At 39.3% G+C, this 25,567-nt stretch overlaps 1 protein-coding gene across 1 annotated transcript in view; it reads left to right on the top strand.

Moving 5' to 3' along the window:
* Positions 1-25,567, top strand: part of CFTR (CF transmembrane conductance regulator) — a 442,294-nt gene that overhangs the window by 336,441 nt on the left and 80,286 nt on the right. Inside the window, exons 18-20 of the mRNA XM_030216424.1 lie at positions 9,243-9,322; positions 14,261-14,411; positions 16,300-16,527. Coding sequence (XP_030072284.1) covers positions 9,243-9,322; positions 14,261-14,411; positions 16,300-16,527 — 459 coding nt within the window. The remainder of the gene's footprint in view (positions 1-9,242; positions 9,323-14,260; positions 14,412-16,299; positions 16,528-25,567) is intronic.

Raw genomic sequence — 25,567 nt, 5'->3', positions numbered from 1 at the left:
AGGGCAAAGACATTAGACATCCTTCAGTTAGCAGCATGTCAATCCATATAGTAAACTCATACTATAGATGGTAGAGGCTCCTTGGGGATCAACAATACCTCCATTAAGTACTTCTTCAAAATATCAATAGGTGATAAAACTGGAGGTTTTGGAATGTTAAGGAAACACAAATTCAGTTGGCATTCATGATTTTCCAAAGCTTCTAATTTATGATACGTAATATGTTTATCTTTAATCAGAGCATCAAAGAATGGCGGCCAAAATGATTAAGGGGATGAAGAAAGGCTTAAGAGGTTATGGCTGTTCAGCCTGGAAAAGAAATGGAAGAGGGGGATATGATAGAGGTCTACAAAATCCCGAGTAGTGTAGACTGGGAAGCATGAATTGATTATTTATTCTTTCAAAAAGTTCTAAGACTAGGGGATACTCAATGCAGTTACATGGTAATATTTTTGAAATGAATAGGAGGAAATATTTTTTCACTGAATGAATAGTTACCAGAGGATGTGGTAATAGTGGTTAGGATATCTGGGTTTGATAAAGGTTTGGACAAGATCCTGGAGGAAAAGTCCATAGTCTGCTATTGAGATAGAAATGGGGAAAGCCACTGCTGTCTCTTAGATTGGTAGCATGGAATCTTGCTGCTATTTGGGATTCTGCCAGGTACTTGTCACCTGGATTGACCGTTGTTGGGAAGCAGGATACTGGGCTAGATGGACCATCGGTCTGTCCCAATATGGCTATTCTTATGTTCTTATGTCAGGAAGAAATAGGAAAATTGTAAATACATGTATTTGGGTAGCAATATGGGACTAAACTTTATAGGTGGTACCTGAAAATTCCACTTGGAAAAAAATATATGCCTAGGCATATTCTCTAAAGAACGCCTATATTTTATTGACTAGTCTTAAATTTCCACGCGGTATATAGAACACGCCGAGCACCTCTGCACGTGATCAAATTTAGTCGTGGCCATTTATGCCATGTTTTACTTGGTGGAAATCCCAACACCTAAATTAGACGCAGAGGACCCGATTCTATATATGGCACCTGAAATCAGTGCAGTTAGGCAATTAACACCTAAGCATATTTTAAATACGCATGGTATTTACAATATGCTTAGGTGTAGGTCATGCGACTAAATCTATGCGCGTCCATTTACACCATCAAAAAACTGGTGTAAATCCCTGCGTGTAGATTTGCGTGCACTGGCCCATATTTTATAACTTCATGGGTAGATTTTGGAATGCACACAAAACACCCATTTCCATGCCCCTGTTTGCCTGCATGTGTTAGAATTTAGGAGTAGTACATTACAGAATACGCTTAGCAATGTATGTGCATAAATTCTAATTTTTGCCAATTAGTGCTTGTTATTGTTTGTTAAGATCTGTTAACAATGAGCAACTCTAGCATTTAGTGTGTGCTAAAAACACTAGCATGGTTTGGTAAACAGGGCCCTTAGAATTTAAGTGCACCATGTTACAGAATACACTTAGGGCCCTATTCACAAAGGTACACTAGCGTGCACTAAAGATTAATGTGTGCTAACCATGTAGACACCCATAGGAATATTATGGGCATCTACATGATTAGCATACGCTAAAAATGCTAGCCCGCCTTTGTAAACAGGGCCCTTAGTGAGTTGTGTGCTTAAATTTTATTTAATACCAATTAGTGCTGATAATTGCTTGCTAGCATGCAATTGACAATGCTGTTTAGCTAGTTAACCAGTTAAGTTACACACACTGTTATAGAATATACTTCAATTTCTGCGTGATATATAGAATCTCGAGGATGGTGCATAGTGTACAAATACATTTTATTAAATATTTTTGCTTGAACAATTATAAAGAAATCTTTTTCACAAATTTTATGTAATAAGCTATTTTTACAAATAAGCAGACATAAAATACAGATTTATCAAATGGGTCATTGGCTATGTCAATAAATTAACATAATTACTAAGGGTCCTGATTACTAAACTGTGCTGTAGGCGCGCTAGCATTTTTAGTGTGCGCTAACGCTAGAGACACCCATATATATTTTTATGGGTGTATCTAGTGTTAGCACATGGTAATTTTTAGTGCATACTAAAAATGCTAGTTCACCTTAGTAAACAGGGCCCTAAATATCTGGTGAGCCATATGTTTAACATGGACCCTGGTATATTTTGTGCCTTGATAAAGTTTTAATTTTGGACAAAAAACTATCCCCCCCCCTCCCCATTTACTAAACTGCGTGGCAATGCCAACACAGCCCATTCAAAGTAAATGGGCTGTGTCAGCATTAACGCACAAGAACCACTAGCACAGCTTAGTAAACGGAGGAAAGATTTCTTAGCAAAATTATAAAATGGCTCCAGGAAAAAAAGAACAAATTATAAACTTCTGTCATTTAGTAATGCTAACAAGCACCGGGAGTTCTTTTGCTAAAACTTAGCTCAAGTTATCTGCATCTGGGCCCATAGGAATAAAATGGGACCTGCTGCAGATAACTCAAGATAAGCTTTAATAAAAGACCCCCCCTAATTTCTAAATTATTCTAACAGTTTTAGGAACCAAACTCATTTTCTCACTGTCTTCTGATTTGTACAACTCTTCACTTATATTCTGTTCTCTTATTGATTCAGTATTCTGTGTTTGTGTCTAGCTAGCCTGTCTCCTGCTTTAAGATTCATTCAGCAGGAGACCATTCCCTAGTGCTCAATCCTTTCGTGTGTCAGGCTCCTGGCCAAATTTCCCTCTGTGATGTGCACAGTTGTGCAGCAGATCATCGACAGCTGCATACACTGCAAAACGGACTATATAGACTGCTACACAGTCAACATTCAAGATCTGGCAGGGGGAGTTGTAGGACCCTGTTCCATGATGGCTAATCACTCTATACAATTTGTACTAGAACGATGAACATTTTCAAAATTTCATGGGACAGCCATTGCTGCTCATTTTAATTTTAAAGAGACATATCCTTGTAGTCTTGTTCGGAATTTATGCTTGCTATTTGTTCAGTTCTGCATAGTCTCCAAGGTCAAGCAGGACTGCTAAAACCTCACAAACAGATGATGTTGTCACCAATGGAGTCTGGCACTGGAAGCAGTACCCCAGCAACCTTTCTAGAAGACTTTGAGTAGGTTCACTGCACATGCATGCAAGCATGCAGCTGTCAGTGCTGGACCTCCTCAGTCCATTACAGTCTAAAGAAAGTGGAAGGGTTGTGAGGATTAAATCCTGTTGTCCTCGAGAAACACCTGTTGCAGATATGGTTTTCTCTAACCCAATCATAGGTTTCAAAGACAGCACCACCAAACTGTGTGGAGTCAAATAGGCATGTCACACAGGCAGACTAAGAAAGCAAGATAGCGACTACCCTGACTGTATGCTGTGTTTAGTTCAGTCTCAAGCCCTGTTTCCAGATCCCTGAAACACATTGAGATATTATACTGATGTAAACAAAAAATGGGACAATACCACTACGTTTGAAACAAATGAAATTTTACCATCCAAAGTGGCTCAATCAATCAACAGTTGCTATTCAACTTTTTTTAAAAGTGAGGAGGAAAAAAGCCTCTGTATTCCCGTTTCAGTACATATTTGTGTCTGTTAAACCGGGATGGAATCTTCATAGGCTAAAAAAACCTCCTTATACCTTTAATCAACAAAACACATCAAACACATCTCTTTTGACGAACACTTATCTTTTAGTGCCGTCCTTGCAGTTGCAATTTAGCTTCACTCTGATATGCCCGACGGGGTCCCGTTTCGCCATACAGGCTTTCTCAAGGGAAACATCTCATGCTGCGATGTGAATCTGCTTAACAAATAAAAGCATGAATTAGCCCCTGCTCTAGTGCCACACTCCTACACTTAATAGCAATTTGTGCTTTTTCTTCTGACCTGCTTGCTAAGCCCTGCCGTGCTCATTATCAGGACAACACTGCCCTTGAAAATGGCGCTTTAAAACTACTCAACTCTGATGTCACTATTATGTGATTGGCTGGCACCTTGTCTGATGCACAAGATCAGCAACCAAGAAGTGCCAACTTGACATGTGGGTTCAGACATCTGGTGGTTGGAACTGAGGGACGGGATCTTGCCATTCAATTAAAGTACCTGAAGAGAGGCAGAATGACAAAGCAGGGAAAGGAGAGTCTGCAAAGTATATAAATGATTGGGAAAAGACTAAGCCACAGGGGCAGATGCTGCATAAGGTAAAAAGAGATGGCAGAGACAGGCATATGTTGAGCTAGAGAGAAATGGAGAGTTAGTGGACTCAAGGGTAAGAATGGGAAAGGTATAGGGATGAGTGATGTTGTGAAGATATTGGAAGAGGAGGCAGATGGGTTGGGAAACATAGAAATAGATCACAAGGAAAACAGAGAGCAAAATGGAGAAGCAGGCCAAAGACCAGAAAGATTGCTTAATTGTTTTGCTAAACTTATTACATGAGATATCTGAGCAAAAAACAACAGACTTATAAAATAAATGTGCATATATATTTTCAAATAAACACGTAACATCAAACAAAAAAACCTCCTTAGTTAAAATCAATGTTGAAGACAGAACAGAAGCATAAAAATGATCACCTTTAACTAAAGTAGTGTGAGAAGTCAAGGTTTCACTTTTTTCTCAAACCTGTAAGAAAAAGCTAAAGAGCAGTGAGAAGCGATGCCAATGAAAGGGGAAGAAATGGAAGCTATGATTAAGATGAGCATAAGAAAGAAAAGGTGGGAAATATAGAGTTGGGTTCCTGGTGGCTGTGGTGGTAGATGTAAAGAAGTGACCAAACCACTTTTCCATTATCCCTGATAAAACACATTTCTTAAAAATATTCAGAACCACTGTAGTCTTCTGATGCAATATATCTGATTGATAAAAACTGAAGAATTATATACTAAATATTTAGATTTTTAAAAGCAAACAGTTTCAAAAACATATGCATCAAAACCCTAATTTTTCAAATCCGTTATTTCAGTCCCCAAATTATGTCCTCCAGATATTTAAACACCATGGTCAGTGTTGGATTTAAATGACAGCTGCAATGTTTAAATCTATAAATGAATATTCAGTGGTGGCTGACAATTGGATATCAGTTCTGAATGTCCATGTATTGACTGACCATCAGAATGTATATTGGTACTTCCAAGGTGCAAGAAAACCAAGAACTTTCACAGAAAAACCAACAGGAAAAACATAGAAGTGGAAGAACACTAAATACCAGGATGGATATAGCAAATGTAGTTTATTCTTCCAAAATATACAAGTCCCAGCTAGGTGTCCTCAACACAGGCAATGTATCTGTATCTGGGTACTGCCAGTATTCAGCACCTGTTCCTGATAACTGTTTAAGTAAGTTAGGACAGTTATTCTTAACTTACCCAGATAGGCTTAATCTAACTTACTCGGATAGTTATACAGATGCCAGTGCTTTTATACAGGTTGAGAGGAGATGTTCCCAGGGGAAATTTTTGAGTGGGATTGGATAACGATGCATATATATTGTATTTTCAAATCTACAAGCATTATGCATTCCCTTTGAAAATTAGATTAATTTGTTTTTTTCAATTTAATTCCATGCCTTTCCGAAGAATGCTCAAGGCAAGTTACAATCAAGAACAATATATTATAAACAACTGTTATATAAGAGCTCATTTACTAAGCAGCAGTAACTGCAAAACCTCTATGTTAACTTTTGGGGGCATTTCCAGCATTTGGCCTACATTAAACCCAGAAAAAAAGTTGCCACCATGTGTTAAATGTAGGGTACGTAATGCATGATGAAGTTATTTGTATCTCTTGAAATAGTGTTAACTGTATTGCATTATTTGCCATGTTAGCTGTTAAGTCACAGTAACAGCCTGATGTTTAAATATAAGGCACAGTCTCCACCCATTCCATGCTTTTTTCTGAGTTAACTATTTAATGCATGATTTAGCACATGCCAGTTGTTATGGTGCTGTTATTAGCATGGGCCTGTACCAACTGTTAATGCATGGTGATTTCTTTGTCAAACAGTCTAATGCAACTTAGTGAATAGACCCCAATTTTTCCATTAATAATCCCTTCATTTTTTCCCAATCTATTCAATTTCTTCTCATCTATATCCTGATTGCCATCAAATTCTGGCTAATTTAGGCTTGTTATAATTATCAAACAGCACAATTTTGACCATCTTCTGAAATTTTAGATAACCCAGTTCTAAAAGGATATCCGGTGGGAGAAGGTCCAAGGAACAAAATATATAGATGCCTTCTGTCTTATACATTTAGCTTAACATGATCTGTGAATATCAAAGTTATCTTTGTGCCATGTAGAGGGATAGTACTAATACTCTAGGGGAGATTTGGGACACTAATGAATGGCGAGCCTGATATAGTTGGGCTTCAGTTTAACTTCAAAATAGTTGAAGTTAAACTGAAAAACAAAATTACTGACCATATAGATAGACACGGCTTAATGGGAATGAGTAGACAAGTAATCAACAAAGGTAAATCCTGTCTTACCAATTTATTAGATTTTTTTGGAGGTGTAAACAAACAAGTATATAATGGGAAGCCAGTTGATTTTTAGATAATGTTTAACAAATTCCCACATGGAGACGTCTTAGGAAATTAAAGAGTTATGGGATGAGAGGTAATGGTCTTTTATGAATTGCAAACTGGCTGAAAGAAAGGAAACAGAGGGAGAGAGTAGAAGTACATCACTTATCAACATGGAAAATGGTCAGTAGTGGAGTGATCCAAGGGACCAGTGCTGTTTAACATATTCAGTGATCCAGAGATAGGTATGATGAGTGAAGGGATCAAATTTGTGGATGACACAAAATTTTTCAAACTCGTTAAAATGGCAAAGGATTACAAGCATTTATAGAAGGATCTTGTGAGACTAGGAAACTGGGCATCTAATGCAGAGATAGTTTAATGTGAACAAAAGTGAAGTGATGCACATAGGGAATAATAACCCCAAATACAGGTGTAACATCCTGCATTTTGAGTTAGGAGTCACCACCCAAGACAATATGTTGACATTTTAAATCCTTGTGTACTGTGGCTGCTAAAAAAAACAACCCAAACTGAATATTATAGATTTTTCAAAAAGAAATGGAAAGAAAAAATTAAGAATATCATTATGCCTCTGTGTAGGACCCTGGTGCATCTGCACCTTGAGTACTGTGTGCAGTTCTGGTTGTCCCATTTCAAAGAGGACGTAGCAGATCTAGAAAAGGTTCAGAAATGGTTGAAAACAATGAAAAAGGAGAAGGTTAGGGCTCTATTGCTTGCAAAAAAAGATGACTGAGAAAGGATATGATCAGAGTTTATAAAATCATGAATAGGGTAGAACAGTTAAATAGGGAATGATTGTTTAGCCTTTCAAACACCAAAACTAGAGGACATTCCATGAAACAAATGACCAACAGATTGAAAACAAGTCAGTCATATGAAGTTTTCACAGACCATATAACTAAGCTGTAGATTCTTGTTACCGGAGAATGTAATTAACGTGATTAACATAGAGGAATTCAAAAGAGGTGTTGACAGATTCCTGGAAGAAAAGTCTATAAAATATAATTAGCCAGGTCAATTTGGGACAGCCATTGCTCATCCCTAGAAATGAGCTATGGGAACTAGATATACTTTTTGGATCTGTCAGGGATTTGTGACCTGGACTGGTCCATGCCACAGACTGGATGCTGGGTTCGATGGACTTTGGTCTAATTCAGCACATTTTCTTATGTACTTCTGGGATGAGAATTGTAAAACTATTACCAGATTCCTGGATATAGAGCTTAAAAATTGCCCCTTTACAGGACAAAAGTATGCATTCTTAAATACTTTATTAGTGGCTGGTATATTGAATAACTATTAATGCTGTTTAGTTACTTGATGCTACTAAGAAGGGTAGTTGACTTTTAGAAGGTATTTGACAAAGTCAATCATGGAGACTCCTTAGGAAATTAGAGTCATGTGATATGAAGCAGTGTCCTTTTGTGAATCACAAACTGGCTAAAAGACAGGAAAGTAGGAACACACCATCGCTTATCCACAAGTAAAATGGACAGTTGTGGAATGGAGGAGCAGCTTAATGGGTAGAGCAGTGTGCTGAAGACCAGGGGAGTCCAGTTCAAATCTCACTACATCTCCTTGTGAACTTGGGTAAATCATTTAACCCTTCATTGCCTCAAGTACAGACTCAGATTGTGAGCTCTCCATGAACATAAAAATATCTACTGTACGTGAATGTATACCGCTTTGATAACTTTTGGGCATGCAGGCAGTTTATAAGAAATTAAATTTAAAAAATTAAAGGGCATTACCGCTCTAAAATACATTATTTGTCTTTTAATGCATGTTAAAGGGCACTAATGCATGTTAAAATTTTCATAATATTAATTGGAGGTACAACAGGTTACGCAGAAATGAGACGCAAGTGCATGCAAAACAGCTCATTACTATGTAGCTCAAATAGTGCAGCTTGTGGTGAATAGCACAAGCCAATTTATTCCTGGAGATATTGCCAGCAAAGAACTGGTGGATGTTTTCTATCCAGGGCCCATCTGGCTCATCCTGGGGGTTGAAATGTGGTTAGAACATGAGCAACCCTCACTCCTGCCCATTTTGGTGTTGGGCACTGGGTTCAAAATGGCACCAGCAACCTCTTGCAATAGTCTTGCTGTACTACCACTAGAGATAAAGCTACAATATAAGGACCTTGTGCCGATACATGGCACCCTGACCCCTAGCAGTAATACCACGAGGTTGCCATCAGGGGTTGCTGGTGCCATTTTGAACTTGGCACTGTAATGGGCAGGAGCGAGTGGGAATCCCCCCCCCCCCCCAGGATGAAGAGAAGGGGCTTGAATTTGAGGGGGGCCATCGGGGCAAAATTACCACTGTTGGCGCCTTTAAGGAGTGACCCAGAAGTATTTGGCCATGGATTTGTGGCCTAATGCTCCTGAGATAGCAAAACCCTGCCAGCATTTAGCTTTCTCCATGTTGATCACAAACAGCATTATTCTTTTATCATGGTTGCAACTAGCCGGTGATACTTAATTACTGCAGGTTAGCCACTTCCATGGTAAATTAAGGTGAAGTAAAAGCCTGACTTTTACTACACCTTAACAGCTATGCCCCCTAAATGAATTACAATTTCAAAATTGTAATTTTAAATTCTTAGCGATAAGTTTAATTTTATGTAATAGCAATGGTCTTTTTTTTTATTATTTTTCTTTTCTTGATTCTCAAGGTCAGATTCTTAACAGATTCTCCAAAGACATTGCCATCCTAGATGACCTATTACCACTTACAATATTTGACTTCATACAGGTGTGTATAATTGTGGTTTACGCTACTATCAGTGTTACTTATGCCTTACAGAGCTGATCTCTTTGCCTTCTGCATGGAGGTGCTGCCTTCCTGGGCCTGATATCTGATACAAGACAGTCATCATGTACATATTACCAAAGGTCTTACTGATATACGTATCCTCTCCATAGCAGCATGTGAAGCAATTCTTGTTGACTAGTGCACAGTCTTCTATCTTTAAAGCTCAGTAGTTGGTTTAACTGCAGTGAACTATCAGGAAATAGGTTGAGCCAACTCCCCCCCCCCCCCCCAACACAACAGGGGGATGTTTCTGACCTTTCTGGCCTTCCTAAAGCTCTATTCCGTAATAGGATTAACACCTCTTGCCCTTCTACTATTATTTTCTCAGTAGGAGAATGAGAAATGGTCAATGAATGGTTCACAAGATTGTTGACTAATTTATTGATGAGACCTAGCCCTTCTGCTGAAGAGTTACTTACAGGGTGGCTGTATAAGGCTAAGTAATGGTTGTAGATTCAGGGCTAGATGCACTAAACGTAACGAGCCATTAACGTGAGTTTAACGTGCAAGTAGTAAACCAGGACATGCACTAAAGAGCATTTTCCTATCACAATAGCAGCTAACGAAAACGGAATGCAGATGAGCAAATTAGTATTACAGTGTGTATAAATCGTATTGTAATTAGATGCACTATCATTTTCCGATTCCCTTACCGTGGAAATCCTAACGGGAGGTCTGCACCTCTTGTTGGGGCTGCTGTGAGGGAATCGGAAGGAAAAAAAAGTGCTCGTCAGGGATGTCCTTCTAAAGTGCCTAACATAGACGTCCTTCATTCACAAAAACAAAAAAGGACGTTGCTGATGAGCACTTGGACGTTTGCAGCTTACGTGAAGGGCTACTACTCTGCCTTCTCTCTCCAAAACACTCACGGGAAGCAGCGATCAGACGGGGCTACGAGGATGCTCTCTCTTCCTGTGCTGCTTATTTGTCTTGTCCCCTGGAAATCTGGGTAGTTTGGAGGGTTTGTGTGCCTTGGATTCTGCTGTCCCCACACAAGGTGGTGCTGCGAGGGAATCGGAAGGAAAAAAAATCCAAGTGCTCATCAGGGACGTCTAACACGAGCTGGACATCTTCCTGCAGCTTTTGTGGTGGGCGTCCTTCTTGGATGTGTTTTTCTTACCTGCAATTAGGAAAGACTTCTCTGAAGAAGATGAAAAAAAGGTTGTCCCTGTTTTTCTTACCTGCCTAAACTGACCACAACCACAGTTCTCTCAACAGTCCCCTCCAAGGTTGTTTTCAGCTTGTGCCCCCCCCCCCCCCCCCCACTCAGTATCAGCTAAACACGCTGGGATTGGCTGAGAGAGACCTGGAGAGAGGGACGTCCAAAAAGTTTTGATTTGGATGTCCTCATATGTCCCGATCCTGTGTGTGGGGGGGGGGGAGGGGCGCAAGCTGAAAACAACCTTGGAGGGGACTATGGTTGTGGTCAGTTCAGGCAGGTAAGAAAAACAGGGACGTCCTTTTCTTTTTCTTCAGAGAAGTCCTTCCTAATTGCAGGTAAGAAAAACAAGTCCAAGAAGGACGCCCATCACAAAAGCTGCAGGAAGACGTCCAGCTCCTGTTAGACATCCCTGAGGAGCACTTGGATTTTTTTTCTTCTTCAGAGAAGTCCTTCCTAATTGCCTGATGTAAGCCTGCCTTTAACATGCAAAGCAGTGAACAATGGAAATGTTACACAAGGGAAAAGCAGTAGCACTTAAATTAACTGGGGCTCTTTTCAGCACTCTTTCTGTTCTGAGGTTTCAGGCTGCTGACAAGTTTCCTGTTTGTCAGAAATGTCCTTTTTTTTGTTTGTTTATTTTTTGAGTGAAGGACCTCCTTGACATGTGAAAGTCTGCAATGATTATGGGGACGACTTGTTTTTTTTGGAGTGAAGGTCGTCCATAAAGGACGTCCTTGGCATGCGCAGAGCAGCCAGCATAACGCTTGGCTGCTCTGCGCATGCTCGACCAGCCGACTGGCTTCCGAGGGAATAGAGAATGCAAGTGAGCTACAACGAGCAGTTCATTTGCATTCCATTTCCTTAATGCATGGTCGTTCCCTACCGATTTGCTATGGAATCAGTAAGGGAAGGGCTCTTCCGAGGACCTTAGTGCATCTACCCCTCAGTGCTCAGGGGCAAGTTAAAATTTAGAGTAAAATTTCTGCATTGATAAATGATCCAGAGCAGATTCTCTATTTCACACACTTTATTCATGTGACTTTCTCCTTTCCACATAACATACTACATAAGCAGCAGTAAGCCCAACATCGACATACCGCTCTCTAAACCGGAAGTACCACTTGCTACATGGCCATTTCTTTAAAAAAAAAAAAAAAAAACAGGCTTTTACCCTCTGTGGTAGAAGGGGGCCTCAGTGCACATCAAAAACATGAGCTGATTCCAGTGCAGGCCCCCTTTTGCTACAGCTTAGTAAAAGGACCCCTAAAAGACCAATTGCATGTGTCTTATTGTTTCCAGTTTGATAATGAGAGAGTCAGTTTCCCATTAAAGACAAATGGCTAGATTCAGTAAATGGTGCTCAAAATCAGCACAATATAAATCCATGCTCAATGCTATTCTGTAATGGGCACTCAAAGATCAGCAACAGTTATGTTACGTTACACCGGGACTTATATTCTGCCTTTACCTCTACAGTTCAAGTTTGGATTACAAAAAAAGAAGCCAGATCAAAAATCAAGGAATTACAGAAAAATGATTAATACAAACAATCCATAACCAAAACAACCCACTTAATTACAACCTGAGGATACAGGATCAATATCATGAAATAGAAAATATTTTAATTTCTTCCTAAATATTAAATATTGTTGACAAGTTCTCAAGGATAGCGATAAATAATTCCATCGTGTGGCCATCTGATATTGTAAAAAAGAAGAAATATGTTTAATTGATTTTATCCCACTTGTATTCAGAAAATGCAATAAAAATTGATTTTGAGTGTTATACTTAGACCTTTAATTCCGCAGGAGAGTAACCATATTCTAGAATTATAGAATCAGTGTTGAGTGCTGATTTTGGTGCCCAATTTAGGCACACATCCCCGCCCATGCAGCTCCCATAGACATGCCCCCTTTTGGGTTGCACGCTATAGGATTTGGGCGCATGTTATAGAATAGTGCAGAGCAAGATGCCCACCTGAATCCAAATTGGTGCCAATTAGCACCCAATTATTGGCACTAATTGACTTGTTAGCCAGCTTAGTTGGGCACCACATATAGAATCTGGGGAAATGCTTTTAATTCACATCTTTTTAAATGGCATGTACATAGATGAACTAGTTAATTGCTTTAAGACATGCAGATGTTTCAAGATACTTTATACTGCTATTAATTCTTAGCAGAAAGAAATTTGAAACAAAGTTATAAAGGTCTATATAATTTATGATATCAATTTTTTTTATCAGCTACAGTCTGTAACCCTCAGTTTGAAGCACTTTTTGTTAAGCATCTAGCTAAACAGTACATGGATGTTGTCCACTGGGTGCTTAATCACTTAGATACTTTGTATACTTTGGCTTATAAGTTCCTTAGCATCCCTCGAGTCCAGACGCTTGAGTTATGCAATCCTACCAGCACTGAATTCTGAGAACTCTATAAACCACCTGTGTACCTTTCAGTTAGTCAGTATTTCTCAGATTCCAGCAGATGGTAGATGGTCACCCTGTGCAGGCAGATTTGGTCTGGTAGGCCCAGAGGGTTTAGGGGATCATGGGGTTGTTACATTCCAGAGATAAGGAAAAAATAGTATTTAATAATTCGTTTTCAGTGAGCCTTCTCCCTTTGTCTTCAGCCTTCAGGCTCATGGGGCCTTCCTTTGCCCTAGGGGTGTCACACCCAGATGGGCAGCTTTACCCCCTCCCCCTTGCTGTGAGGACCACATAGTGCTTTAACTTTCCTCCCCTATATAATGGGAGGCGAACCTTGAGATCTTACTTGAGCAGCAGGCAACAATGTAAAAAAAAAAAAGCCAGTTCATTACAGATTTTTCCAGATGTGCTTTAGCGATCCTTCCCTACTTCCTGATTTGGGTCAGCACTGTGGTGGTTTAAGGGAGAATTTTCAAGCTTTCACTTTGGCACAGGGGCAGGACAGCATGATCCTGATTGGCCCTGGCAATGCTGCACCTGCATCAACTGAGGGCTGGAGGGGACAGGAACAGCCTGTAAATTGTATGGAGCACTGAGGGGGCACTATTTCCTTGGCCAAACTAACAGCAGTAGAGGGGTTTCCCAGGATGCGGTAACCACTTCAGTCATTGTGTTGGATTTGATCACGATGGCGGCTTCCTGTTTGGCGGGAACCTTTCCTACACCTTAACAGCTACTCTTCCTAAATGAATTAAAATTGTTGGAGCCAGACCATGCTGCTGATCTCTCCTCATGGTTTGAGGCAGTTGTTCCTCACCCAGGATTGACAGCATGTGCTGATGATGAGACTCTTGGGGGTGTGGACTGCATTCCCGATTTCATTTTAGCGCCATTTAAAGCCTTCTGCTTGAAGAAGGCTAGGGAACAGGATTTCCCAGAGCAGAAGGTTTCCCAGACAGGTCCCAATATAGCTAAATGACCCAGGGTGGAGTGGTCAAATGATTTTGAGGAAGAAAGACCCATCCTGTCAGGAGATGAGTTGGCCCTTCAAGAGGAAGAGAGGAAGGTCATGTGAAAAAAGAAGTTTGGAGTCTAGGCATCTGGTTTTGGTATGAAAATACTGACTAGCTAGAAGCTACATAGATGGTTTGTAGGATTCTCAGAAGCCAGTTTTTTCCAGTCTCCATCTGCTGGTAGGAGTGCATAACCCAAGTTTCTGGACCAGTCTGGAGGGACTAAATTAAAGAAAATTAGTAGTAAAATAAACTGATTTTCTTTGTTCCCACAGCTGGTACTCATTGTGATTGGAGCTATCGCAGTGGTCTCAATTTTGGAGCCTTATATTTTGCTGGCCACAATACCTGTGATTATAGCTTTCATTTTGTTAAGGGCGTATTTTCTCCATACTTCCCAGCAATTGAAACAATTGGAATCTGAAGGTAAGATTTATAAAGTTAGACATTCCATCATTGTAGTTGGAAAAAAGCTATCAAGATTGCTAATTTCTTATTTTTATTTTTACCTTAACTCTATTGGGTCTTTACCTTGTCTGCTATCTGGCATGATTTTTGTTTTCATTTAGATTTTGCCTATAATTACTACTTATTAGGTGAATTCATACATAGCATGATAAAATCATCACAGCAAGGTTTGCAAATATTGTAAAAGGAAACAGAGTATATTTATGAAGCCAAGCTTGTATACCATAACATCCTGTCCTCATGAAAAATTTCTGTGAAATCACCTATTAATGTACATCACCTGCAAATCCAATGTTCCTCGGTGCTTCATAATCTTTTTCTTTTAATGAGTAAATAATGATGATAGAAAATCAAAAATAGAAATACACACCACAGTTATTGTGCATTGGAATGCCCTGTGCAAATAAGATATTGAGTATTTATGTAGTCTTGCAAACTGATTATCGTGATATTCCCTGGTGTAGTAAAATAGGGTAATAGTATAGCATAGTATGATGATATGCATGCCCTTTGGGGTTCTATGATATAGATTCCCTATTTAGACAATATTTAAAGCCATTTACTTGGGTAAAAAGTGATTTACCTGTATAAAGTAGCTATCTGAAAATTGTTCTCCCCCTAATATGGTTAACAATATACAAGTTGTTCTGCATCACCTTATTCTTAGCTATATTTAGAGAAAGGATTCCTGGGGTTGTGTTCTGAATGGCAAAGAAAAGGTACCCATGTAGACTGGATTTTCAACTCTACATATGTTCTTTTCCAACAAAATTCTACCAACACAAAAAGCAGGTACAAGTGATTGTGTGTACTTTGTTATCTGCATTAGGTTTCATAACAAAATACACGTACTCAGGGCCTTTTTTGAGGGGGTACTTGGGGGTGCTAAGTACTGGCATCTTTTCCATTGTCTGCTAAAATTGACCCATGGACCCCAAGTTTTAATGAAAGAGCTTAAGCTCTAAACACCAATTCTGTCTTGTCATAGATTCTGTGACTGGTTGAAGGGGCCTGGCTATTGTTGAGTGGATCCCTCAGTGATCACCCCACCCCTAAAAGGTGGCCTAGCTTTTGAGTACCGGCACCTTTTTTGCTAGAAACAAAATGCTCTGCTTGTACTTTGAAACTTGGGGCACAGCATGCTGGTAAAACATACTTGTGAAATTGTCCCTAAAAGGACAGTTTGAAAACTGCCCCTGCTTGTATACAAAATTCTTTATTTGTGTTTCTTATAATAGCAATGCTTATACAGAAGCATTAGGCCCGATATTCAGACCGTAGGAGTCAGCCTGCATAAGTGCCGTAATCGGCGCTGACCCCAGATATTCAATGCCAGGCCATTTCCAGTGACTGGCATTGAATATCCGGGGGGTTTTTATGGCTTGCTCAAACTGAACTGGCTAAGTGAATATTCACAGTTACCACACAGAAAAGTTCTTTACTGCACATTCAGTGCATTCAGAGGCAGTAAGTGCATGTGTGCTAACTTCAGCAGTGATAACACACAGTAATTGCTATGTGCTAACTGCAAAGTTCAGTCCATGCCCATTTCAAACACATAACCCAGCCATTTTATGACCCATAATAGCCTAGATCGTAAATTGGCATGAGCTGTCATGCTAGCACAGTAACAGATCCCATGCTCATGCACTAATTGCTTAGCACACTTTAGTAAAAGAGCCCATAGGTGTTTTTCCCATAAGCACATTGTGGAAAATGTCTTACCATACCAGGAGCTAAAATAGGAATGAAGGTCATCATCTGTTATTTATAATATGTTTGATATGTTTCTGAGCAAATACCTCAGTACTTATTCACCATTTTTGCCATAACAAATTCTTCACAGCTCGCAGCCCGATTTTCACATACCTCATCACAACCTTAAAAGGACTTTGGACGCTCAGAGCTTTTGGACGACAACCATATTTTGAAACACTTTTTCATAAAGCTTTGAACTTGCACACCGCAAATTGGTTCCTGTACCTGTCCACTCTACGTTGGTTCCAGATGAGGATAGAAATGATTTTTGTCATCTTCTTTAGTGCTGTCTCATTCATTTCCATATTAACCACAGGTAATCACATTTCAGAATGAAAAGCAGAAGCATGCAGCTTTAGAAAGTTATTGGATAGCATCTTAGAACCCTATAATGTTTTTTGCTAGTATTTACATACTTTGAACAGTAATCTTCAGTAATTATATTTATTGTAATTTAAGAAAGGAAGTTATCAATGTAATGTGTTATTTTACTAGTAACCCCAGGATAGTAACTAGGTCTCATTGCATAAAATGGGACCTGTGGTAAAATAACTCGTCTTAACAGTAGGCCATATTAATAGTTGTTTAAAGGGGCATTTGAATAAAGTGTGCTAAGTTTTTGTACTTAGCGTACCTTAACAACAAAAATTAAAACATGCTAAGTGCAAAGGCTGTAGGGTAATTGTTGGGGGCAATCTCAGCATGTCCTCTGCAATTACCGCACTGAAAGCCAAAACTTGGTTTCAGTTAGCGTAGATGCTCTTAGCGCTTCCTATTGAGAAGGCGCTTTGTAAACCTGTTCTAACATCAAAAATAATAGTGCACAGTAAGTAGTACGCATTAACTGTAATATGCAGTCCTTGCCTAGTACAGTGGTTCCAAACCTGGTCCTAGAGACACCCCAGCCAGTCAGGTTTCCAGGATATCCACAATGAATATTCATGAAAGAGATTTGCATGCACTGCATTCACTGCATGCAAATCTCTCTCATGGATGGAGTGCCTCCAGGACCAGTTTTTTGAACCACTGGCCTAGTATCTGCCTAGTTCCCAGTCCCTAAAACAATATGCGGTTAACGTGTGTATTTGTGTGCGTTAACTGGTGTGACACTGCACTAAGAGTTGATGTGCTTGTGCGGTAGCATTTAATGCATGCTAATTTACATATTAACAGCTTTACACACCTCAGTAAGAGGTCCCTTAAATGCATGTTTAAATATGCTATTATGAACTTTTTCTGGCAGCAAATATTGGACCTGATTTATAAAGTTTTTTTTTCCTGTTCTCTTTAGGAATAAGCTTAATAAATCAGACCCACTGTCTTTTCAAATGTCTGTTTTCTGATTCATCCCTGTCTAGACTTTTTACTCTTCTAGGCACAGAGATATACACTAATGTTTATATTTATGTTTATTGGAAGCTTAATGTACCACCACTTCTAAAAACAAGGTTGCAGCGGTTTACAAGATAAAAACAAAAATCATAAAAATAGAAAGGAACTCCAAATATAGACAGGAAAGAAACCATCAATCAGCAGTCACAACCATACTAAAATGTTAAGAATAGACAAACTTTGTGCAAAAAGGGAGGCCTAATGTCGGACCTTAACTGGACTTTGCAGGAAAAACGAATGCAAGGGTAAAAAAGTGAGTTTTGAGCAGGGTTTTGTGAAAAGGACAGTTCAGATCTTAACAGGAGTGGCAAATCATTCCAAAGTTTGGAAGCCAAAAAAAAAAAAAACAGAGTGATGGGTTGGTTCACAGTGGGCCTTTTTAAGAGAAGGCAGGACAAGGCGATGGGAATCAAGGAAATGGAGAGTACAGGCAGTGGAGTAATGAATATCAAGAGAAGAGCGATAAGCCGGAGAGCCAGAGTGAAGGGTTTTGTGGGTGATGCACAGTATTTTGAACCAGGCCCGGCATTTCACTAGAAGTAGAGGGGAAGCTGGATCAGACCTACGGGCCTTACACAGGAAATGGGTGGCAGCATTTTGCAGGGTTTGAAGGCGGTGAAGTTGAGAGACAGGAAGACTGGGGTAAGTGACACTGCAGTACTCTAAATGGGAAATCACGAAAACATGGACCAAGGTATGTAAAGCGCTAAAAATAAGCAATTTAGAAATTGAACAGAGATGACGAAGGACAAGAAAACTATGCTATAGAACCAAGGACACATGAGAATTAAAGGAACAGGTAGAGTCCAGTGTAACACCTAAGTAGCGGAAAGAGTCAATGGTCGGAATTGGGACATTGAAAAGAAAGGGAACAAGGGAAGGTTTAGAGAGGTGATCAGATATCCAACAGATGGCTGTTTTGGAAACATTGAGAATCAAACGGTGTTCAGATAGCCAAACAGCTAAACAGGATTGTAGATGACTGAGATCAGGCCGATGGGGATCAATGGGAAAAATGAGCAGGATGTCATCTGCATAAATGAAAAATTTAATGTTGAAGTTCTGAATAAGAGTGGCTAATGGACTGAGAAAATGTTGAATAGAAGTGGGGAAAGAATAGAGCCCGGGGTACCCCACAAGAAAAGAGTACAACTAGTGCTAGCATTTTTCACAATAATGAAAAGAAGAAATGAAAAATATACTTTTACTAAGTTGTAGAAAAAGTGGTCTTAGCACACCCTTACACGGTTTTTTGTTCGTTAAGACCATTTTTACCACAGACAGAAAATGGATGATTTTCTATTTTTTTCTATTAATGGTCATGCGCTAATGTTGCTATTAGTATACGACCATTAAAAAGAATTACCATGTGATCACTTACTGACACCTATTTTGTAGGCAGCAAGGGCTCACATCGTAATCTTGCGCTAACCAGTAAGTGCATGGTAATTGCAAATGTGCTGATGACTTTACTTTATTGGATTTGTACCCCACATTATCCGAGTCAAGGACTCAGTTCTATGTGGCTTATATAAAATTAAGCAGATATACAAATACAGGAAAATTAGCGCAGGATGCTTACTTTCTGCCACCACATATGCCCCTACCAACAAAAAATGTAAAACAATGTCTTTGCACATAGTTAGTGTGCACTGATTTTGAACTTACCACAGGAGGCCTGAGTGCGTCCCGTGCAAAGCCATTTTAAGTTGCAGTAAGTGTGTGGTAGCGCATATTACAAATTAGTAAAAGGGCCTTTGATAATTAAAAAGGTAGGTGTTTTCATTTATGTTACTTTATTTTTTATCAAATTCAAACCAAAACACATCAAGCATGTCATACATGATGCAGAAATTTAGAAAAATAACATATAAAACAGAAAACATTCCATTCTTAAGAAATCAATACTAATAACTCCAGTACAGCAAAAGGAGGACAGACAAGAAAGAAAAGAAAAGGGGAACTTCAAAGGAAAAATTAAAAAAAACAAAAGAGAAGAGTACCTTAAAACCATGTCATGAAGGATCAGAAAACCCTGATAATCTAATGTAACCCATACCCACCCTTTGCATATCAAGAAAAGAACACAGTTGCATCAGTTCAAAGAAGACGTACTGTGTGTTATCAAGCCTAACAATACACTTGTATTAAAATACATTTTGGTCATGCAAATATACCAGCCATGAATAATTTTTGAACAAACTCTCAGTAGGCTTACCCAACGCTCTCTGAGTGGAATGAAATTTCAGAGCTGTTTGGGACTATTTACTAAACTGTCTAAGGTGTTTAACACGGCATTTAATGTATTCTAACAATTATTGTTATTATTTATTATTATTATTATTATTTATTGCATTTGTATTCCACATTTTCCCACCTTTTTGCGAGCTCAGTGTGGCTTACAATATGATATGAATGATGGAAGTACAATTTGTTACAACTTGGTTATGGATTACATTGTGAAGAGTTATGTGAGACAATCAAAGTATTGTTGAAGAATATAACAATGGATCAAAGCCTTGAAACATTGGAAGGATACAGCGGGTAGCTAGAAGGGCATTATGTGTGGTATACATATTTCTGTGGGTAAAGGTATGAGTGAGGTTAGATTACGGGGGTGAGAGTTCAGAAATGGATGTATTGATGCATTAGTGAACAGTGAGTGTGGACTTTATGTGTTTTGGTTCTTTCCGCAAATTTTATCAAAAAGATGGGTTTTCAATAATTTGCGGAAGGAGGTTTGCTCATAGATCGTTCTCAGGTTGCGGGGCAGTGTGTTCCAGAACTGCGTGCTCATGTGAGAAAAGGTTGATGCATGTAGGTCTTGTATTTTACGCCCTTGCAATTAGGGAAGTGGAGGTTGAGGAAGGTTCGGGATGATCTTCTAGCGTTTCTGGGTGGTAAGTCTATTAACTCAGACATGTAGGCTGGAGCTTCGCCGTGAATGATTTTGTGAATTAATGTGCATACTTTAAAAGTAATACGTTCCTTGACTGGAAGCCAGTTTAGCTTCTCTCGTAAGGGTTTTGCACTTTCATATTTTGGTTTTCCGAAGATGAGTCTGGCTGCTGTGTTCTGGGCTGTTTGAAGTTTCCTCAGTATTTGCTCTTTGCAACCTGCATACAGTGAGTTGCAGTAATCCAGATGACTGAGTACGAGGGATTGCACTAGGCTACGAAAGACGGATCTTGGAAAGAATGGTCTTATTCTTTTCACTTTCTGCATGCAGTAGAACATCTTTTTGGTTGTATTGTTTGCATGAGTTTCGAGTGTTAAGTGGCGGTCGATAGTGACTCCAAGGATTTTTAGCGTTGCTGAGATTGGAAGGTTTAGTTTTGGTGTGTTTATAGCGGTAAATTCATTCGTGTTGTATTGAGAGGTGAGTATCAGGCATTGAGTTTTTTCTGCATTTAATTTCAGACGAAATGCATCTGCCCATGTGTTCATGATGTGTAGACTTTGATTGATATCGTTGTGGATTCTTTGATGTCTTGTTTGAAAGGGATGTATATTGTTACATCATCGGCGTATATATATGGATTGAGGTTGTGGTTTGATAGGAGTTTTGCCAAAGGGATCATCATTAGGTTGAAAATGGTTGGTGAGAGGGGTGATCCTTGTGGTACTCCACATTCAGGTGTCCATGCAGTAGATGTGGTTGAATTTGATGTAACTTGATACGAACGCTGGTTTAGGAACCCCTTGAAGCAGTTCAGGACATTTCCTCCTATGCCAAAATATTCAAGTATGTGTAATAGGATTCCGTGGTCAACCATATCGAAGGCACTTGACATGTCGAATTGTAGGAGGAGTATATTGTTGCCAGTTGCTATTATTTGTTTAAATTTAGTCATAAGGGTGACTAATACTGTTTCTGTGCTGTGATTTGATCGGAATCCTGATTGGGCATCATGCAGTATTGAGTGTTTAGATAGTTTGTGAGTTGTTTCGTTACCATTCCTTCAGTTATTTTGGTTATTAGTGGTATGGATGCTACTGGCTTGTAGTTGGTTATTTCGCTCATGCTTTTCTTTGTATCTTTAGGGATTGGAGTGAGTAATATTTTTCCTTTTTCTTTTGGGAAGAGTCCGTTTTGTAGCATGAAGTTTACGTGGTTCGTTAGGTCTACTATGAATTGTTGAGGAGCAAAGTTCATGAGGTTATTTGGGCAAATGTCTAGTTTGCAGTGGGATTTGGCATATCTTTTAAGTGTTTTAGAGATGAGGTCTTCTGATAGTAATTCAAATTCGGTCCAGGTTCTGTCTGCTGGGTATGTTCCTTCTTCTGGATCTAGACAATCTAGAATTGTGGCGTATTCAATAGGGCTAGTGGGTATTTTGAGTCGTAATTGTATAATTTTCTCCTTGAAGTATTTCGCAAGGTTGTCCACATCTGGTATGTCTTTGCCGTTGTTTGTGACTGGTGTGGTGTCTAACAGTTTATTCACAAGGTTGAAGAGTTTATGTGTGTCTTTGTAGTTTGGTCCTATTATTGTTTTATAATGTAGTCTTTTAGTCTGTTTTATGGTATATATGTATTTTCTCCGAAGTAATTTCCAGGCACTTAGTGTTTGTTCGTCTCTCTTTTTGTTCCATGCGCGTTCTAGTTTCCTGACTTGTGTTTTAAGTTTTTTCAGCTCTTCGGTGAACCATGGATTTGATTGTTTTCTGTGCGATGTTCTGGTTTGGAATGGGATGATTTTGTCTAGTGTTGTTGTACATAAGTCGTCCCATTCTTGGAGGAATTGGATGGTGTCAGCATTTGTTGACCATTCGTTCTGGTAGATCTGTTGCCAGAATGTTGTGGGGTCTATTTTTCCTCTCATTGTGTATGTTGTTCGCTCATGTTTGTTGGTTGTGTTTATGTGTGTTTTTCGCCAGCAGAGAGAGACATTTGCTTTGTGGTGGTCTGACCATAATGTAGGTGTCCATCAGCACGGCACTATGTTAAAAGCAAACACATTATATTAGTGCTCACTAACTGCCCCATTAAACACCTAGGGCCCTGTTTACTAAGGCGCGTTAGCATTTTTAATGCGCCTATAATTAGTGTTTCACAAATTCAATCTAGGTCTAAACTCTATAATTGGTTACACATTATACTACAAATTGCTCACTAGTAACCGTTTTAACATTTTAAAAATATTTTTTATTAATAAATCAATACAATCTTCCTAAAATTAAATCCATTCCCTTAACCCATAGTTATGTCAAACCAATCCATACATATTCACATTCACCAACACATTTAAAATCACACACAGTTCTCCAAGATACTGTTTCAATACACCATTAAATAACATATATCTGGCGATATTTTTCATCAATATGTGATCATAGCTCTTAGTCACTTGTAGGTCCAGTGTTCTGAAATCTCCCACAAGAGCAACCTTTCTTCAAATCACATTCAATGAATCAAAGTCACCAACTTGTGAAGTAATAATATCCTTTCCTCCAACAGACCATTATGGTGTCAGTGATAAGTCATAAGCAATCAATAATGGTGACAGTCATAAACATCCAGGATGCCCGTCTTCACTGTTAGCAATGTCTATTGTTCCAGATATATATATTTTTGAAATCGTTGTTACACTTCTTTTTAAAGTTTCACTCTCTCATATCCTTCTAGTATTCCACCATACGACCAGGACCCGACATGCTCATGTTTCGCTATAAAAGCGTCATCAGGGGTCTTGAGTTTGGCTCATCCAGGTGGTGAGGTAGTCGAATACCAGCAATGCGATGGCGAGCTCAAACTGCTCTCCCAAATGCATAATTAGTGTTTGAGTTAACCGTTTAGGCGCGTACATGGTTAACGTACATTAAAAATGCTAATGAGCCTATAACGCGGCTTAGTAAACAGGACCCCTAATGTGAAAATTCCTATTAAGGATGTGGTATTCATGGATATAGGGAGGGGTCTGAAACATATATATAAAAATAAATTAATATATAGGAAATAAAAATCAAATATAACATTAAAAATCATATATAATAGTATGTAAAAAACCATGTAAAAATAAAAATACATACAAAACTTTTGAGCACATTTTTTTAAAGTTGCCTATTAATTAAAGTTGGTTTAGTTTTCAGTACTTATTTACATTACTGACTGAAGACCAAATGCTTTAGTTTTTGTTATTTATATTGTTAGGCTACTATGATTAAAATATACTTCTTCCTTTACAGTGTGATACATATGCAAGTCATAATTGTTTTTATAATTTCATAGATGCATAATGATTGTTCATGGCCCTTTCTATTATAGTGTCAGAAGAAGTATTTGTGTTTTAACATATTTTCATGATTTCTCAACACAGTTCTACATGATATTGCTTGTAAATGCAAATTGTTTGCATGTTGTACTTCTATGTATCAGAGATCATCGTTTCCTGGTAAATATGAAAGTTATTTTAAGTACACTATATCATAGTACCTGCCTTTCATAATTCCATTATTGTAGATACTATTAACATTACATAATCTGGTATAGTTTTATAAATGTACATTATCTCGTATTGGTATCTGTCCTTCATGGATCTATTATTGTTCATTCTATTAACATTGCTGAATCCCATGGGTTTTTAAAAATCAATTTTAGTTTTACTGCTCTTATTTTTTTTTCATTTATTGAACAGCATTTTACGAAGGACATTTAAATTGGAAATCAGACATTCAAGTTAGGACTTCTAAAGTCCCGCTAGTACTTTAGAACAGGATCTGCTGACGTATGTAAAGTACAGTTACGATTATTATAATAGAATGCATATTCCGCTACGAACAGTGCGGATTATAATATAATATATTATAATATATCAAAGAACTAGGCCAACACTAGAAAGTTACAACATCAAATAAACAGCATCCAATATACCAAGAAAAAATAACTTGAATCTTACCCCAAGTATATAGACAGGGGCGTAGTCAGACCCCGCCGTGGGAGGGGGCCGGGGCACATTTTAGTCTGCCGCCGCTCCCCCACCACCTCACCGCTCCCTCCACCGCTCTGCTGCACCCCCAGCAGCAAATACCTTGGCTGATGGGGGGTCCCCAACCCCCACCAGCTGAAGCCTTCTCCAGTGCCGGTCTCTGGCGCCACCGAGTTCCCTGCCTTGCTCTCTCTTCCGCCTGACGTCCTGAAACATGCTCAATTTCACTGAAAGGAGTGTGCAGGACGTCAGGAGGAAGAGAGAACAGGGAAGGGAATGTGGCGGTGCCCCAGACCGGTGCTGGACAAGACTTCAGCTGGCAGGGGTTGGGGACCCCCGCCAGCTAAATCAGGATCCCAGATGAAATTTTGCCCCCATGGCCCCACCTAGCTATGCCACTGATATAGAAGCATCTAGTTTAGAAAAAAAAGAGTACAGTATATGGATGGTAATAAAGCAAACACGAAAACGTTCCTTTCACAGTATATATATGTCTATGATGTGCTGATCCCCCTCCCAACATCCCCCCTATATGTCAATCCCCCTCTTGATCCCCACCCATTGAGTGCTGATTCCTCCTAGAGAAAACCCCACCCTGTAAGAAACAGCTGCATCCGCCTCCCCAAGCCCCACCATCCCAAGCCCCCCTTATCAACCTCATACCCCCCCCCAAAAAACCTATCCCAGGTATAGATTGGGATGTTCATTGTTCCTGGGTGGCAGCAGTTCCCCTCCACTACTTCTTGGTCTGACACTAATATCCATGATGGTGCCTCTGTTTTTTGTCACTTCTAGGAGGCAGAGGCACTATCTTGTATATTGAAAAGAGATTGCTACATGGGGGTGTCGGGAGGAGGCTCAAGTACTCTTGGTGGGGGTGGGAGGGGGTTTTGGACCTGCTTGGGGAGGGGTGTCAGGAGGGTGAATATTAGTTTGGGGGGTGCATCACCACAGCTCTTGGGTTTATGGGAGTTCTGGCTAGAGTGGATATGGTAAATGCCCTGTGCGGTACATGCAGGGCAGATGCTTGGCATGC

The sequence above is a fragment of the Microcaecilia unicolor genome, chromosome 10 (genome assembly GCF_901765095.1).
Source record: "Microcaecilia unicolor chromosome 10, aMicUni1.1, whole genome shotgun sequence".
In the NCBI taxonomy this organism is placed as follows: domain Eukaryota; kingdom Metazoa; phylum Chordata; class Amphibia; order Gymnophiona; family Siphonopidae; genus Microcaecilia; species Microcaecilia unicolor.
Note: the sequence above shows the minus strand (reverse complement) of the source record. Positions and strands in the feature narration are given on the sequence as shown.